The sequence below is a fragment of the Brassica napus genome, chromosome A5, assembly GCF_020379485.1.
Source record: "Brassica napus cultivar Da-Ae chromosome A5, Da-Ae, whole genome shotgun sequence".
In the NCBI taxonomy this organism is placed as follows: Eukaryota; Viridiplantae; Streptophyta; class Magnoliopsida; order Brassicales; family Brassicaceae; genus Brassica; species Brassica napus.
This window is the reverse complement of record NC_063438.1, coordinates 24,461,185-24,479,365: the sequence shown is the minus strand read 5'-3', so window position 1 is coordinate 24,479,365 and position 18,181 is coordinate 24,461,185. Positions and strand designations below refer to the sequence as shown.

Here is an 18,181-nt window from a genome sequence, read left to right as displayed (position 1 = left end):
TATAGATTTAAATCTTATTTTCACTTGTGAAAAAAAAACTACAAATACTCTTTTTCATACCAAATATATTACATATTTTGTAGTCAAATATTTTTTTTACGAGATAGTCAAATATTTCACTTATATATTAGAAAGTTTATGGTTATGTTTCATTACAACAATGAGGGTGATTGGTTAGGTTTTACTGTTTTAGCAATCATGTTTATATAGTTTTTGAAGTTAAAGCCAATTTTTTGAAGAAAAAAATGACCTTAAAAACTTTTTTTAAAGCAACAAAATATTGTTGTAAGAATAATTTTTTTTCTTTTCTTCTCGTTTAATTTCTACAGCTACATCAAAAAAAATTGTACAGATTAAATTCTAAATTAAAATTTTTACAACTAGTGTCGAACCAATATCTCCTAGTATTTAATTTGGACAGTTTATATAAATTAAGTAGCTAAATATTGTAATTTAGGACCATATCTTTAGGAACAAGTGTGTATATTTTTTTCTTTTTGCTATTCCTATTCTTTTTTGTAAAAGACCACTCAACGGCTTAACTCTCCATAATTGAGGAAATATAAAAGTAATCAATATCATAAAACTGCAATATCAAAACAAAGTCGAGCACCAAAAGTCAAAACCACTACCACCGACACCGAGAGTTGAGTTCGTAAGCAAATTGAATAAAGAAAGAGGAGATTCTTTTGTTGGCTATGGTGTTCAGCAGCGCGGCGATAGTGGCGGTGGCTGATGTTTCCACCAACACGTGGCAGCAGTTGAGTAGGGTTCCCTCGTCGGAGATGTTGAATACTCGACAGCTTCTTGAGATGGCTTATTGCTTCCCGTATGATCATCTCGTTCGCTGTCTATGGGAATTTCTGTGTTTGTCCATACCTGATTCTTACGAGACTTTATCTTCTTCTGATGATGATGAGGACGACGATGATGATGATGATGGTGATAAGTAATGCTTGGTTTTGATCGTCCTAATAGTTATGTTGATCATCATCTACCTTGGATTTTGATCATGGCTATTACCACTGCTCGCACTCATAACAACTACACAAGCTGACCTTTACTTTTTTTTTAGTTTCCGAGTCTTTAATTTGGTACTCCTCTCTCTATAGTGATTTAGAGTTACCATACCATCTTAGCTTGTTTTGTTTTGACTTTCTGATTAATACTTTGTTGAATCGGTTGCATCTCAAATCATTACGAAGAAATAAAACAAAATTAAGCATGGTAAGACACCAAGAAAACTCAGATTAAATCAGAGCAAATATCATTCTCCAAGCAACTGCTTCATGTCTAATAGACTTGCTGAATATGTTTTTGTTCCCTCTTATATGAGCAAAGATCTGGCTCTTCTCTGAATCTGCTGATTGATTTTCTTAGTTCATTTATATGGGCTGAGCTTAACTAGGCCTCCTCGATGGTGGACTCTTTGGATGTAGGTAGCAAATTTTTATTCATGGTTACGTATCCGCATAAATAATTTTTATGTTCTTAAATATATAAGTTATCGTTTTCGCTCATTATTAGTTTGGACGTGTTCCGTTGTTACCATAATTACATTGCATGGCATTTTCCATTACATATAGGAACAAGTCGAACTTTAGATTCGAGGCTCTTCTCTTACTAATGATTCATTCAACCGAAAATAATAATAAAGTGAAAAAGTCACATGTATCAATATGCTGCACCGAAGACAAAATGTACACTTTTTTTTTTTGACAAAATGCATACACAATTACTCATTCACACGATTCGTTTTATGACATACTATCATGGTAGGGAATAGAGATCGTTGGATCTATGCATCGTTTGAAAGATTTTTACGTGAAAAATATAATCTTAAGCAATTTGAAAAGATTCGCATTATGAACACAATAATGGGGTGCCATTAAACAAGAATATATAAACAAAGAGGATGCCATAAGAAAAGCTTGGGGCTCCACCTCCTTATCGTATAGTCACGAGTCATGAACGTCATGTCACTATTATGAAAATCTTTTTACGTGCTTTTCTCCTACTTTCATCATAATTCTCCCACAACGTTGTGCCTTTTATGGATTATACATGTTTGGGTAGCCTTTAGCTTTACCGAAAATTCCGGACTATAAATCTTGACCGTATGTAGTCCTCAAATATAAACCTATATGTGAATGAGACATAGAGTTTGATCTAACCAGACTTATCATGGACATTTGTGTTATTATGTATGGTATCACTTTCATGTATGTGGTGATTTATGTACAGTTGTAAAATGGAAAATAGATGTTCTGGGTGGCTTCCTAATGGCGTTTTGTTCAGTTAACGTGATTGCTTAAATTAATTACTTTGCCCACTGTATGTACAGTTTCTTATAGTTTAACTGTATTGATTCGACCAAGAATGTCATTTCGGTTTAGTTAAACCTACCAGCTCTAACAATCTTTCTCCTAAACCATGTACGGTTTACCCTTCAATAGAGAGGATATTTTTGTAGAAAGAGAGCATGGTCTTATGTTCTTCAAGAGGTTTCATTGGTTCTATTCTATTCCATCCCAACTAATCTCATTCCACCCCTCTTCTTCTTCAATGGTGGATAACACGTGTACGGCGGACGATGCAATTTTCGCACGTGGGAACTTGCACGGATACTCATGCGATGCTACTAGGCTTGCTTGCAGACGTGGAGTTCACTAGCTGTGACTCCAAATTAACTATAACTAATAAATCAATATTTCAAAAGAAAAAAGCTTTAATAATACGTCGCTAATCACCGTATAGGGAGGCGGGAAAATAACTACCGATTATATATTTTATTCGTCGCAATTAAAATCTCAAAGAAAGATAATGACAGCTAACGATGACAATTAATTAAAAATATTAGATGGGACCCATGGGAAGAGAAAAAGTGAAGTGGGGAAGAGAGAGAGAGCTTCCACTTTTCACTCTCTCACTCAAAGCGGAGTTTAACAAAGTTAAGATTTTTGCAACTGTGGTTGGATTTTAGCGACAAGGAGAAAACCAGACACACCTTTCCCACGGACAGAACAATTTATCATTGTCTTGTTTGAACATCTTCTTAGTGTGTGTGTGGAAGTTTCTGGGCTATTTTGCGACATGGCAGCGGTGCATTTTAGCCTTGTGAAGTTGAACAGAAGTTTCTTAGTGTGTTTATGGCTGTTGGGGACGGTGTCGCTATCTTGCGCAGCGAGGTATGGCGCTTCAAAGCAGAAGCTTGAAGTGAAGAAGCACTTGAATAGGCTTAACAAACCTGCTGTTAAGACCATTCAGGTTCCAAAAACGACTCTTTTCCTTACTAGTCTGTGTTTGATTGCAAAATGAAAGATTCCTGCTTTCTCTCTTCTGCTGAATGATGATTTGAGTAACTTTATGTAATGCTAATGACCACAATAATCAATTATTTTCTCATTATGTGGCTAAACCACACTAGAGAGTGACATAGAGAGTATTAGTGTGAACTTTACTATGTTTGATTTAAGTTTTTTTTTCAACTTTTTTTCTTTGTTGTGGTTAAAACAGAGTCCAGATGGAGATATAATAGACTGTGTTCCTATCACAAAGCAGCCAGCTTTCGACCACCCTTTCCTCAAAGACCACAAGATTCAGGTTCAGAGATTAAAAGTCTACTAATGAGTTTGTTCTTTCTTTCTTTGGATGTTTTCTTCTAGTGCTGATTTTTTTTTGGGTTACTTGTTGTGTTCAGATGAGGCCTAGTTACCACCCTGAAGGACTCTTTGATGACAACAAAGCATCCGCAAAGCCAAAGGAGAAGAAAGAAACTCACATCCCTCAGTTATGGCATCGGTACGGTAAATGTTCCGAAGGAACCATTCCGATGAGGAGGACAAAAGAGGATGATGTGCTGAGAGCAAGTTCTGTTAAAAGATACGGCAAGAAGAAACATAGAACCGTTCCTATCCCTAAATCTGCTGAACCTGATCTCATCAACCAAAATGGTCATCAGGTGAGAGTTGTAGTAATCATTTGTTTTGTATAGCTTTGTTTGTTCTCCTGAGGCTAATTTTCTTGTTTCCATGGAATAGCATGCCATAGCTTATGTGGAAGGAGATAAGTACTATGGAGCTAAGGCCACTTTGAATGTGTGGGAGCCAAAGATACAGCACGCAAACGAGTTCAGCTTGTCACAGATATGGCTTTTGGGTGGTTCTTTTGGACAAGATCTTAACAGCATTGAAGCTGGTTGGCAGGTAAGAGACTTTCGTCATAACTTAGATATTCAAAGATGACTTGTGTTCACTTCTTTGCCTGATTATGTGTTTTGGAATTGTAACGCAGGTGAGCCCTGATCTGTATGGAGACAACAATACAAGACTCTTCACTTACTGGACTGTAAGATTTTTTTTTTTTAAACTCCCACTGAATTAAATTATGTATGATCAAAATGTTCAAAAAATCGTTAGACGCTTGATAGGAGATTATTGTTTAGAACCGCATTTTAGAACTCTGTTTACAATAATATACAATGATGTTTGTATCATTTTTATCTTACAGAGTGATGCCTATCAAGCTACTGGATGCTACAATCTTCTTTGCTCAGGCTTCATCCAAATCAATAGTGATATAGCAATGGGAGCAAGCATCTCACCAGTCTCTGGATACCGTAACTCTCAGTATGATATCAGTATCCTAATCTGGAAGGTACTTATATGTCACACCTCAAACCTCTTATGCTCAAAAACAAAAACTGAAACTTAACTTGTTTCAGGATCCAAAGGAGGGACATTGGTGGATGCAGTTCGGTAACGGGTATGTTTTAGGGTACTGGCCATCGTTTCTCTTCTCTTACCTTACAGAGAGTGCTTCCATGATCGAATGGGGAGGAGAGGTTGTGAACTCGCAGTCAGGTGGCCACCATACTTGGACGCAAATGGGAAGTGGGCACTTTCCAGAAGAAGGTTTCAGCAAAGCGAGTTACTTTAGGAATATTCAAGTGGTTGATAGTTCTAATAACCTTAAAGCACCGAAGAGAATGGGGACGTTCACGGAGAAATCTAACTGTTATGATGTTCAGACGGGAAGTAATGATGATTGGGGACATTTCTTTTACTATGGTGGTCCCGGTAAGAACAAGAATTGTCCATAACGGTGGCGTGCATAGTGTGTAATCAGCTTTATGTTTCTTTCAGTCTTTGTAATATTTCACCCTCCTTGTGTAGTATTAAGTTGTAGTGAAAAAAAACTCAGTTAGTGATGTATTGTGTAAGCTATCCTTAGGTGATGGGAAGTTTTTGATGTTTGTCTGATTTTTAACTTTGTATTAAAGTGTTTGTAGAAGCACTCTCCATGTAAGTAGATGGGGGGGGAATGAAAGTGTGGCTTAATGTAATATGACATCGTCTCTCTCACTTGTATTTTCTAAATGGTGCACGTCAAGCTTGGTAAGCTTGAAGATCGTTGATTCCAATAGGAATGGCCGTTCGAAGAACTGAAAGTTCTAGGGTTTTTTCTATATTCAATAATCAATCATTTTACAATTGAGATAGATTACAACTTATATAAAAGATACTAATGAAACCCTAACCTAACGATGCACGTTTTAACAAAGATAATAAAAGCCAAGCCCAACATGTAATATAAGGAAATTGCTGAAAGTAAGCTTGAAGACCACAGGGACAAATTTACGGTTATGGCAAACATGTTCGATCTGATGATAAAGTCAAACCCAAACATAAACCCAGCTCTTGCCTCTAGGAGGCAGACTCTACGTCCGACCTTTATCCCCGAACCCACTTCGGAAGAGCAGGCGGATTTAGAGCAACATGCAGATGAGCATAGGTCCGACTTTTACAACGAAATAAATCTCAATTCTTAGTTTTTTTCGGTTTTAATTAATTTGTATTTTGAATGTTTTATATTATGGATATTATTATGTTTACGGATGTTAGATATTTTCTTTTCATTTTATCAAATTTTAGAAAATTAAATCAAACTAAATTTAAACATTTGATTTTAATTACTATATAAAATTCGTAAATAAATATAAAATTCGAAAATAAATAAATAAAGTTGGTCAGATTTATGACCAATGAACATCTATTGTCGATGTAAGGTGGTCGTTAGCTTACGACTAATAAACATCGATATTAGAAGTAAATTGATTGTAAGTTTACGACCAAATAGCTACTAATATTGTAATCGTTAAGGTCATGTTTTCTTGTAGTGTTTGGAATGTGAAAGAAATAGGAAATATGATTGTTTAGGACTTAGGAGTTATCTAAATAAGTTAAACTAATGAGATTAGGAAGTTGATATTCCTATATAAGGAGATGCCAATGTGTGGCATAACTCATGGTTTAGAGATTAAGAGACCATCTTGTGAGAGTTTAAGTTTTTGAGAGAGTTTTCTTAAGCTAATAAGAGCTGAATTATTCTTAATGATCTTGTGAGTTTATACAAAATATTGAAACTATAGAAATCACGATGAGGATCATCGAGACGAGATCGTTGAAGATGCTCTGCATCAGTCAGACGCATAACATTTCTCTGGAAAACCCAATGCAGAAAGAAATGTCACTGGAATGTTACCTTTTTGCTAATATGGTTGTGGATTTTACCTAGCTAAAGCACTAAGAGTATAAGACGATGGATCTTTTTAGAGGTGGCTCACTACTGTGGATGAGTTAACAATACTTTTCACTTGCGTGCCGATTTTTTATGTGCATGCGTTGACTGATGGATATTTCAAGATCAATGTAGCTACATACATCGACCACAACAATTAATCTTATGAGTCAGTGTATCAAAGTGGCGGTTTTGAGTCCACACACGCCATCATGGTAGTAGTTTACAGTTTTCTGTTTTCTTGCAGCAATAAAACTATGTGTTATTTCAATTTTCAACTACTCTATTGCGACGGTTCAAGTGGCAGACGGTGCTAATTTTTAACGGTTACACCACAAAGAGGAAGCAAACTTACGTACGCAGAGTTCACTTTTGCACATTATGAGCTACGATAGCCACGCTGCGCAAAATCTTTTAGTTTAATCTTCCGTAAAGTTTAAGGTTTGCCGTTAAGTTTATGCTTAGTAGTTTGTGATTGAAATTACGAGCTAGTTCAGCTAAGTATCAAGATTATTTACGAGCTAGTTACTTACTTTAATTACTGTGGGTTCTTATTTCAGCCTTTGTAAAAAAAACCGTAACGTAAACATGCATGGAAATAAATAGCAAATATGTGAAGATTTCAAACAAGAAACTGTAAATAGGTTGTATAAACACGAGAGCTGAAAAAAGCAATTGAATTCAAACTCCACCAACATAACGTTCCATTTTCAAAGTAAAAGTGAACGAAACCATTGTTGTCAATCTAAGCATTGGTCGCTAAAGGTTTACATTTGAAACTTTAACCGAATGAAAAGGATTTCAAAAAAGCCTAATTGTTTGTGGAATTATATATAAAGCATATGTCAACTATGGAGTATTTAATAACTGACTTTTCTAACGATTTATTTTCTATGGTAGTTAATTTTTGATTGATATAGCTTGGATTGTTTGCTTCCCAAAGACTAATCCAAGTATATATATGTTTATTGACTTTGATTAATATGAAGTGTATATATATATATATATATATATATATAGAAGATCTTTTTCATTAATGAAAACTAGAAAACCAATATTCATGAAATGTATGAAGTATACATCTATATAGATATGCCCTTTCACAAAAAAAATAACTATATAGATTTCATGAGTATTATTTGTATAGGTTTTGTTATGCAAAATGAAAAAAGAACAACTCATATTGTTTGGGAACTGAGGAGAAAACAACAATTAGTTTCATAAGTTGGGGCCACATTGTAGTGAAACCACATGCTTACAATAATGCATGTTCGGTGTTCAAGCTTTCCGGCTATTAGTTGTCCAAAAAAAAAAGCTTTCCGGCTAGTTTTATTCCTTTATTGTATAGTGAAAACAAATAGTATAAAACTGTACATTAAGTATGATTTAAAAAAATTAATGGCCGACATTAGAAGAAATTAAACTGGTGTCCTTGAGAAAGAGGGTGGTTGGTCATTTTCATAGTTTGGTATGATATGAAAATGTGAACGTTGGGAAAAGCATTATCATTTAGTTTAAGTTATTTAGTTACGCAATCACCTTAAGAGTTAAGTTCTGTCAGAAATTACAAAATTCACAAAAAATGTTATAACTAATTAAGTTAACTCCCAATTTTTTAAGATCTTGAATTTCATCTTAATCTAGATACCCACTTCACACGCTATCTTCAGATTCACGAATAATGAGTCAAAATAAGGATACGCAGTCTTAATTAAACTTCTCTTTTTATTAGAACAAGCCAATTGTTAAACGTGGAGACCATACATATATTATAACCTGAAGCTCGATACAATGAATATGAAATGTCATAGACTGATTAAAGTAATGACTAAAAATGGAAAATGCAGTAGATATTTTTCGAACGTTTGTAGAGTTTACCATCTGTAATCTGTTAATTATATTGACCATATTATGAAAAATCTAATTTCAATCAAGATGAATGTCAAAGACATCTTCTAGAATCTAAAACCTCTAGATAAATCATCCATCCACACGAAGGTATCTAAAGAAAGAACAGAATATGAAACTTTAATAATGAACGAGTGGTGAGGTTGTAAAGAAAGAACAGAGTGGTTGAGAAAGACAACAACATAGTTTGGGCCAAGCGACAGCCAATTTCTGCCAGCTGTTCAAAATCTTTGGACAACCTGTTTTTGTTTCTTTCTTATTTACGAATAGTATAATTTACATTCACATTTACATATCAAAAATATTATTTTCAAAATATTTATATGCTAAGTGCTTATTGAGATGTATATTTAATTCACTGGGAGCTACAATTCAAAGAGCTATCAACAATCTTTATGAAAACTAGTTAGGATTATTTACAGAAACTGATGTAAATATAATTGAAATATTTCTTTCATACATCGATTGTAGACGAGTACGTATTGTTTTTTCCTCTATAGAGCTGATATATTTATTGCTGTAATTCAGATACCTTTTCCTTTACTAAAAAGTTACGTAAAATATGTAATAAACTATTTCATAGAGCCGTCTCTAGAAATCAACATACCCACATTTGGCTTATAAATACTCTTTCAAAACCACAAGGCCACCCACCACAACTTCATCCACGTACCAAAAACAAAACCTCAGAAACAATCTATTGACTAAGTTTCTTCAAAGTACAAAAAGGAGAGATGGAGTCAATGAAGATGAAGCTTATGGTGGTGTTGATGGTGGCTATTGTGGCTTTCTCAGCCGTAGGAAAGGCGGCGGCTCAGACGACAGAGTCTCCAGCTCCAAGTCCTACTTCTGATGCCACTATGTTCGTCCCGGCATTGTTTGCATCTGTTGTTGCTTTGGCATCTGGGTTTCTCTTCTAAACCGATCTCTACATACCATATAGAGTTAGGTTTGATACTTTGTTTTACCTTTACTTCTGTTTATTTCTATCGTATGAGTTCTTTTGTTATTGCTTCTAATATTTGGACTACTATATATTATGGGTTTTGATGTAATTGCATGAGATTGTTTGGGTTATATGTTTCATAATTATTACTACCGTATATGCTTATGGGATTCATAAAGTCCGCACAGATGATAATAGTAACCGACCTCACATCTCAAATGGTATGATCAATGATGCGATATGAGCCGTAAAACTATGGATGCTTGTGGTACCGTTGAAATGTGTGGTTACTATCATCGTTGTTATCATCAGAATATCATGTTATGGCCTCGGAGTTTACCCAATAATATTCTAGTGTTTTCAAAACAGAATATAACAAAAAAAAGTAAACTCCAACGGTGGCAACAATGAGAGAAATCTCCTTGCAACCTTAAATGCATCAAACTTTGAAATTAAACTCAAAAATGGGAGTAAATGTAAATCGTACAAAAATAAACTAGTCAATACTGATTTTCATATAACTAGCTAAAAGTTGAAATGCATCCTAATTTGTGTCAAAGACCTATCAGATTAATTTTACACTAGCTAAGTTTCAGACCAACCTAACAGTAACACAAACTACCAATTAAGTGTATAGAATAAACAAGAGGTTTATATTCGGAGTATGGGAAGGTATCAGACACTAGCATGTTAAGCCATGTGAGATGCACAGAAGCAATGGGACCATACTTTTAGTTTTTTTTTCTAAGTTCATGCTTGTGGCTTCGAGGAATGCCCTGTAAAGCTTTTGGAAGTGGACGCCACTATTTTTGGTTTGATTAATAATATTTTGCTTTTGTTTGCCCCTTCTTTCCAGAATGTTCTCTATATTCATAAGTTTATTTTATCCGTATTCATCTTTACGGCCTGCTAGTGAAAGGAAGAGTGGATGATGACACACTAGAATGTTGATGGAAGGAAACCAATCCTATTAAGCAAAAGCTAAATATGAATACAACTTTTGTTATGATTGGCTGAATATAACTTTTGTTATGATTGGCTGAATATAACTTACCACATAAGAAATTAGGAGCAGCTATAGCTATCTAGGTCTCAATTATTTGCTCACTTTTTGTTTTTTTTTTTCTTTCGTTACAATTTGTATAACAGATATCTTTGTCTCTAGATAAAAACAAAAATTATAATCCTCAATTGTTTCAGTGCATTTGCAAACGCAAATGAACTTTGATTTCAGTAATCATCTAAAGGTACAGTTCTGCTTTTCTTAGTTTAATTGTGTGTTTGCCGAGTTTCAGTCCCACGTTAACATGGATACAAATGTAATCTACAAATTACAACTTATGTTTGATGTCCCAATCGTACATGTATTCATCCCAAGATTGCTAGTTATGTGATGTCTTAAAGAAAATCTTGTCTAGTTATTTTTTTTGGAGCAGCGATAGACACTAGGCCTCACGCTCACTAACACAGAATATTGGGCCCAAACGAAGGCAAAAGGCCCATTACATCGAGTAAACGCGTGGAAACCTAACTCGACACCTATAAATAACGTTAACATCTACAAACCCTACATAAGAGCTGCGTTTTCATCTTCCTTAGATTCAGTATGTTTTCTTGAATGTTTTGTTTTAACTATCAAAGTTGGTGCAGTGATGATGGGTTTATGTAATCTCGTTAATCTGAAATTTTTCTTGAGGAGAAATACTTCCCAACCATTCATTCAAATCCTGAGCACCTTTTGGTTTTAAAGTTTTTTCATTGTTCTTGATTTTGCACATTCCACAGTTTTTCTTTTCTTTGTTTTCCAGAAAATTTAGATTAAATCTTGAATCGGGGATCGCACATAGTTCTTCTTCAAAGCTTTTTTAGATTCATTCTAAAAGTGTGGTTTTGAGGATTTTATTTGTGCGTATAATAAAGATCCTATCTGCTTGAGTAATCTCTGTTATTTGTTGACTATAGAGATACGCTCCAATGTTATAGGTTCACATTTTTTTTTTGAACATTTATTCTTGCTGTATTTTTAGCTGATATCTCCATAGTGAACTTGTCACATAAAAGCATTTAAGCCTGCGAGTTCTTGAACCAAAACCCAACTGCAAGCATGACTATATAACTAAAGATATTGTATGATTTTCAACGGGACTTGTAACTCTAAAAACTAAAGATAGTGCTTGATATTAATGAAAGTGCCAATTGCACGGTTTGGAATCTATATCAAGCAATTAACTTAATGAAAGTGCTTACAATTACTAAAGTACAAGTGCCATTGATGATGGGCCAGTTAGTGATTTCGGTTGGGTCTTGAATGACTCTGTATCAGTGGAGCGTGTAGATGTAGACTCTTGACACAAAGTGGATACGGATGGCCTACTTTTGTGTTTCATAGTAGTTCTCTACGCGCATACCTAGAAGAATATGTAACCAACATGCATATCACCGAAAAAATCTTACAAGAAAGTACTAGCTTGAATGAATATATTACAAGCTAACAATTACGAATTGTCTTTTTTCAATCATAATCAGAACCAACATCAGTGAAAGCATTTAATAAATTTAAAATACGAAGATACACTTTTGGTTAAGTTACACAAAAAGAAAAATACACTTTTGGTGAATTCTACTATTAAAATTGGGAGTAAAGGTACAGTCTCTAGGGTAGCAAGAACTTGGATAATATATGACTTATAAAAACTTTGACTAGTTTAAGAAGATTGAGTCTAACCAATAGCATTTTGGTGGTCTCAATCCATTGACAACTAGTGATGATTTCCTGCATTCAAGAACTTGACTTGTATAAGATCATTTTTGAATGATAGATAATCTTTATTATAAAGAGGAGAGTTACATACGTAATGATCTTCAAGAACGGCTCGAGTATGTGCACAAAGTGTTTCTCCGGGCAACTCTGGAAGAAGTTAACTAATTTCTGAATTGCCTCGTTCTCAAGCAACGCCTGCTCCACCTTATGGTTGTTGTCATTGTCTTGCGCCAAGCAAACAAAAATCGAATCCAATGCTATCAATAACCAATACTCATCATCTAGAAAACTCAGGTACATGTCCAGACCGCCGTGAGCTCTTAACTGCTCTCCTGAGTTCCGAGACACATGAGCCATATCGCATAGGAGTGGCAATGCATATTGTTTTAGAGGAGAGTCCGACATCTGCACGCTGAAGATTCTCCAAGCAAATTTGGATCAAATGTTTGATTGCATCCTTTCTCGAACCAAACATGAATCTTTGGATTCATTTTGCTCTCATGCTCACGTATTTCAATCATTTATCAATTATGTATGAGACTTTCATTCTCATATTTTTCATGTAATGAGCCTATCATCTCCCAATTTTTTTGTATTCAATTCATATTCTAATTGGTCAATATAGATATATTGAAACGCTAGTTCCTTTTTTTCTTAAGTTGATTGTCTTAGTTAGGAGACTTCAAACCTCGGAAATTGAATTACAAAAATTAAACTTTGGTTTTGTTTTGTGTTACTAAAAATCTTAATCAAATAAATAAGAGATTCTTTAGTAGATTATTTACCATTAATAATGTTTTTAAATTATGAGAAAGTTTTTAAATTTTTATTTATTAATTATTGAAATATTCACTAGGAGATGAATAACTAATATAAAGGGCACAAGTTCAACATGTAGAAGCCAACGTCGAAGAAAGCTGGAGAAAGTTGACAGTTTTAGTGATAATATGTGTAGATATATATATAGCTTGGCAAAAAAAAATATAAATAGCTTTGATATTCTTAAGATAACTTTCTGCATTTTTATTATATATTAATCAGTATATGTCAGAACTTTAACAAATATTAGTTTAAAAATAGTAAAAGATTCCAAATGTTATAATTTCATGAAACATCCAACAATTAATTAATCTTATCATGCCTAAAATATAACACATCCACTTACTAGTGCAAGAATCTGAGGATATCAATGGAAACAAAAATCATATCTTTCTAATAATACAATGTCTTCATTACAATCAACAATACAATACAACTTGTTGTTATTATATATATATCCTTAATAACACACTATGATTTACAGCACAAATATTGTATATTATTTAGTCCAATAGTCATATATCTTTGTGTGCTAACTCATGGCAGGTACTGATCTATATCCAGATGCACCGTTCGACCCAAAAAGCGAAAGGAACATCTTCATAACGTTGACAGAATCAGAGATAGGTTTAAGTAATACGATAACGATGTCGAAAGAGTTACTTGAAGCAAACATATTTATATATCTTCCTAGAAAGGATGTCACAGGATTGATACAAAACAACGAGCCAATTCTTCTGGATGTTTTTGATTATGATACTAAGATTACAACTACTCATATCATAAGAAAAGATGGAGATAATGATTTCAAATTTCATGGATGGAATATGGTACTCCAAGGAAAACATTTCAGGAAAGGCGATACTATTGTGTTTTGGTGGGATATCTTTCACATAAGACTTAATTTCAAGCAATTCATGTTTTCTTTTGTATAAATACATTCCTATTTGGTGCTTCATTTGATGTTGCTGTTTTTTATTTAAATTATGTTTCTAAAGCAAATTTTGTGCTTTAAAGTTATAAATAAAAGCCATTTAGCCTTAAGATGATATATTTTAAGGTAGAGAGTGGGAGAGAAATATTTTTGGTTTATTCATTCTTATTTTAAAAAAAACAAGATAAAACCGAACCAACAATATTAAAAATGTATAAAACTCTTCATAATATGTAATTTATGTTAAATAATTTTGTCTTTTGAAAATGCTGGTTTTGGTTGGTTTTTAGAGGATCACCTTGCTACCACCGAGATCAGAGGTTTTGCGGCTCGTCCGGTTACAGCAGAAGCGCTAGCCGTCAGTGAAGTTGATTAGCTTCAGAAGATTGAGTCTAAGCAATAGCATCTTGGTGGTCTCAATACATTGATAGCTAGTGATGATTTCCTGCATTCAAGAACTTGACTTGTAAAAAATCATTTTGGAATGGTAGATAATCTTTATTATAAAGAGGAGAGTTACATACGTAATGATCTTCAAGAACGGCTCGAGTATGTGCACAAAGTATCTCTCCGGGCAGTTCTGGAAGAAGTTAACTAATTTCTGAATTGCATCGTTCTCAAGCAACGCCTGCTCCACCTTATGGTTGTTGTCATTGTCTTGCGCCAAGCAAACAAAAATCGAATCCAAGGCTATCACTAACCAATACTCATCATCTATAAAATTCAGGTACATGTCCAGACCGCCGTGGGATCTTAACTGCTCTCCTGAGTTCCGAGACGCATGAGCCATACCGCATAGGAGTGGCAATGCATATTTTTTTTGAGGAGAGTCCGACATGATGAAAATAATCAGGTGTGGTATGATTCCGTTCTCAGCCGCTTGTTCTTGCCTCCTCTTGTTTATCTTGCACAGATTGAATAGTGCACTAAGCACCTCGTGATGGATCTGATAAACAAGATTCCCATCCTTAAGCACCAGGTTAGGGATCAAAATATTTGATTGCATCTGCACGCTGATAATTCTCCAAACAATTTGGATCAGTGGATAAATGATTGGTGAACTCCAGTATCTAGAAAAAAAGGAAAGGAAGTGTAAGTATCCTGAACAAAATGAAGCTTAACAATGTTTTCAAGTTACTTTTAAGTTTTAACACGGTTGAACATCTGGAAAAGGCGACTAAGCTTTGGCTGCACATGACTCAAGTAGGTTCTTTTAGTTGGATATTGACTACTGTTATTTTCTTATAGGACCTTTATCTTTTCTTTCTTGACGAATTCACCCCACTGTTTATTTCCTTATATCTGTTAAGTCATTTTGCCTTTTTGTTCGAACTAATTTTGCTTGGCTGATGGAAGGATCTTAGCAACCTCATTTCTCGAACATGAATAAATTATATATTAACTATACTAAGTAGATTAAAAAATGTCAAACCTAAAACCAATATATATATAACTAAAAACATCAAACTTCAAACTAATTGGTGATAAATTGATTAAAAATCTTTTTTATATATTTTAAGAATACTATGCAAACTTCTTCCACTTGATTGACACCAAATTTTATTCCTCTGCTTTCGGTTATCTAATAAATCATTTAATGAAAGTAGATTATTCAGTAAAAAAAGTTCTATGATCCCTTCCCAAACCAAACATGAATCTTTCGATTCAATTTGCTCTCATACTCACGTATTCCAATCATTTATCAATTATGTATGAGACTTTCATTCCCATATTGTTCATGTAATGAGCATATCCTCTCCCAATTTTGTTGTATTCAATTCATATTCTAATTGGTCAATATAGATATATTGAAACGCTAGTTCTTTTTTTTTCTTCAGTTGATTGTTTTAGTTAAGAGGCTTCAAACCCCGGAAATTGAATTACAAAAATTAAATTTTGGTTTTGTTTTGTGTTACTAAAAATCTTAATCAAATAAATAAGAGATTCCTTGGTAGATTATTTACCATTAATAATATTTTTAAATTATGAGAAAGTTTTTAAATTTTTATTTATTAATTATTGAAATATTCACTAGGAGATGAATAACTAATATAAAGGGCACATGTTCAACATATAGAAAAGCCAACGTTGAAGAAAGCTGGAGAAAGTTGACAATTTGAGTGATAATATGTGTAGATATATAAATAGCTTGGCAAAAAAATAAAATAAATAGCTTTGATATTGTTAAGATAACTTTCTACATTTTTATTATATATTAATTAGTATATGTCAGAACTTTAACAAATATTAGTTTAAAAATAGTAAAAGATTCCAAATTTTATAATATCATGTAATATCCAACAATTAATTAATCTTATCATGCCTAAAATATAACACATGCACTTACTAGTGCAAGAATCTGAGGATATCAATGGAAACAAAAATCATATCTTTCTAATAAATACAATGTCTTCATTACAATCAACAATGCAATACAACTTGTTGTTATTATATATATATCCTTAATAACACACTATGATTTACAACACAAATATTGTATATCATTTAGTCTAATAGTCATATATCTTTGTGTGCTAACTCATGGCAGGTACTGATCTATATCCAGATGCACCGTTCGACCCAAAAAGCGAAAGGAACATCTTCATAACGTTGACATAATCAGAGATAGGTTTAAGTAATACGATAACGATGTCGAAAGAGTTACTTGAAGCAAACATATTTATATATCTTCCTAGAAAGGATGTCACAGGATTGATACAAAACAACGAGCCAATTCTTCTTGATGTTTTTGATTATGATACTAAGATTACAACTACTCATATCATAAGAAAAGATGGAGATAATGATTTCAAATTTCATGGATGGAATATGGTACTCCAAGGAAAATATTTCATGAAAGGCGATACTATTGTGTTTTGGTGGGATATCTTTCACATAAGACTTAATTTCAAGCAATTCATGTTTTCTTTTGTATAAATACATTCCTATTTGCTGCTTCATTTGATGTTGCTGTTTTTTATTTAAATTATGTTTCTAAAGCAAATTTTGTGCTTTAAAGTTATAAATAAAGCCATTTAGCCTTTAGATGGTATATTTTAAGGTAGAGAGTGGAGAGAAACATTTTTGGTTTATTCATTCATATTTTATAAAATAAGATAAAATTAAACCAACAATATTAAAAGAAAAATTCCCTAAGATAATATTTTTTAAGTTTTTGTCCAAAAATAGTCTTTAACGAAGAAAATAACCAAAATAAGTTTTATTAAAAGATAAAAATATATATTTTAAGGGGGGAGTTTTGGGGATATAGTTTTAAATTTTAAAAAATAAAAAATTAAAATTAAAATTTTCAAAATAAAAAAGGCTATTTTGGTTATTTATTTTCTTAATGGCTATTTTTGTGACAAAAACTTAAAAAAGTCTATTTGTGAGAACTGCCCATATTAAAAATGTATAAAACTTTTCGTAATATGTAATTTATGTTAAATAATTTTAATATAATTTTTTTTTTGAAAATGCTGGTATAGGTTGGTTTTTAGAGAATCACCTTGCTGCCACCCAGATTAGAGGTTCTGCGGCTCGTCCGGTTGTTGAATCTGCACTTACAGCAGAAGCGCTAGCCGTCAGTAAAGCTCTCAAGCCGGTTTCCATGGCAGGTTATATATTCAAGTTAAGTATTCTCATTTCCCGATAAAATTGAGACAATGTATTGTGTCTATGTAGCGATTGGACAGAAACGCTCGGCCTGCAAGCGATCGAAGCTACTTCCCTTAGTTTTGTTTTTACAGTATTGTCAGACTCTAGTGTCTTTGGTGCAGCCCTGTGTTCAGGGACCTTTTTGAAAAAGACTACAGGTATTCTTCAAGATATTAGACACCTCACCTCTCTCTTATAATTAACTCTATCTTTATTTTGTAATTCCTCGCTCAGCAGATTTTGTATCTGAAGAACATTTTGACCAAAACAAAAATCTATAAAAAAGGGCGATAGCCTTAATCAACATCCAGGATTGTCCTGAAATTCATAGAGTATAAATAATTAAATAGTGCAAGTTAAATAGTTAATAGATATATTTGCATCAAATTTAAAGCCAAATAATCTTATACATATTAGCCATTTAAATTTTAGAAACCGCGATAAATATTTAGTGTTATGTTAAAGACCGGCTATGTCTCCATCTTAATTCCATTGATTATATTTTAATTTTAACATGTGCTCTATCCGTTTCAGAATGGTCCATGTTTTAGAGAGAAAAATAGACTCACAAAACTGT

General features: G+C 33.3%; 3 protein-coding genes and 1 non-coding gene across 4 annotated transcripts; 3 read left to right on the top strand and 1 right to left on the bottom strand.

Moving 5' to 3' along the window:
• The first annotated feature begins 2,886 nt into the window (after nt 1-2,886).
• On the top strand, nt 2,887-5,263 carry LOC106452284. The gene is made up of 7 exons (XM_013894355.3): nt 2,887-3,267; nt 3,517-3,603; nt 3,701-3,961; nt 4,041-4,205; nt 4,294-4,347; nt 4,510-4,656; nt 4,724-5,263. The coding sequence occupies exons 1-7, from the start codon at nt 3,094-3,096 to the stop codon at nt 5,099-5,101; spliced, it is 1,266 nt and encodes a 421-aa protein (XP_013749809.3). The 5' UTR covers nt 2,887-3,093; the 3' UTR covers nt 5,102-5,263.
• A 3,861-nt stretch (nt 5,264-9,124) lies between these two features.
• Nucleotides 9,125-9,590, top strand: LOC106452286 (arabinogalactan protein 12). The gene has a single exon (XM_013894357.3). It carries the CDS (start codon nt 9,222-9,224, stop codon nt 9,405-9,407), a length of 186 nt encoding a protein of 61 aa, XP_013749811.1. The 5' UTR covers nt 9,125-9,221; the 3' UTR covers nt 9,408-9,590.
• Nucleotides 9,591-11,078: 1,488 nt separating this feature from the next.
• Nucleotides 11,079-11,166, top strand: LOC125609706. Its single transcript, XR_007339855.1, has one exon. It is a non-coding gene; the product is annotated as a small nucleolar RNA U30 (small nucleolar RNA).
• Nucleotides 11,167-13,943: 2,777 nt separating this feature from the next.
• On the bottom strand, nt 13,944-17,149 carry LOC125609068 (MAP3K epsilon protein kinase 1-like). The gene is made up of 2 exons (XM_048779886.1): nt 14,472-17,149; nt 13,944-14,392 (listed from the first exon to the last, which is right to left on the bottom strand). Exons 1-2 carry the CDS (start codon nt 14,951-14,953, stop codon nt 14,326-14,328), a joined length of 549 nt encoding a protein of 182 aa, XP_048635843.1. The 5' UTR covers nt 14,954-17,149; the 3' UTR covers nt 13,944-14,325.
• Between the last annotated feature and the right edge of the window lie 1,032 nt (nt 17,150-18,181).

Bases quoted from the DNA above. Each gene is read 5' to 3' on its own strand.
- LOC106452284 (XM_013894355.3), top strand. From the start codon at position 3,094: ATGGCAGCGGTGCATTTTAGCCTTGTGAAGTTGAACAGAAGTTTCTTA. The intron at 3,604-3,700 runs GTTCAGAGATTA...TGTTGTGTTCAG, and splicing joins TCAAAGACCACAAGATTCAG to ATGAGGCCTAGTTACCACCC. The intron at 3,962-4,040 runs GTGAGAGTTGTA...TCCATGGAATAG, and splicing joins TCAACCAAAATGGTCATCAG to CATGCCATAGCTTATGTGGA.
- LOC106452286 (XM_013894357.3), top strand. From the start codon at position 9,222: ATGGAGTCAATGAAGATGAAGCTTATGGTGGTGTTGATGGTGGCTATT.
- LOC125609068 (XM_048779886.1), bottom strand. From the start codon at position 14,953: ATGCAATCAAATATTTTGATCCCTAACCTGGTGCTTAAGGATGGGAAT. The intron at 14,393-14,471 runs GTATGTAACTCT...TCTTGAATGCAG, and splicing joins CCGTTCTTGAAGATCATTAC to GAAATCATCACTAGCTATCA.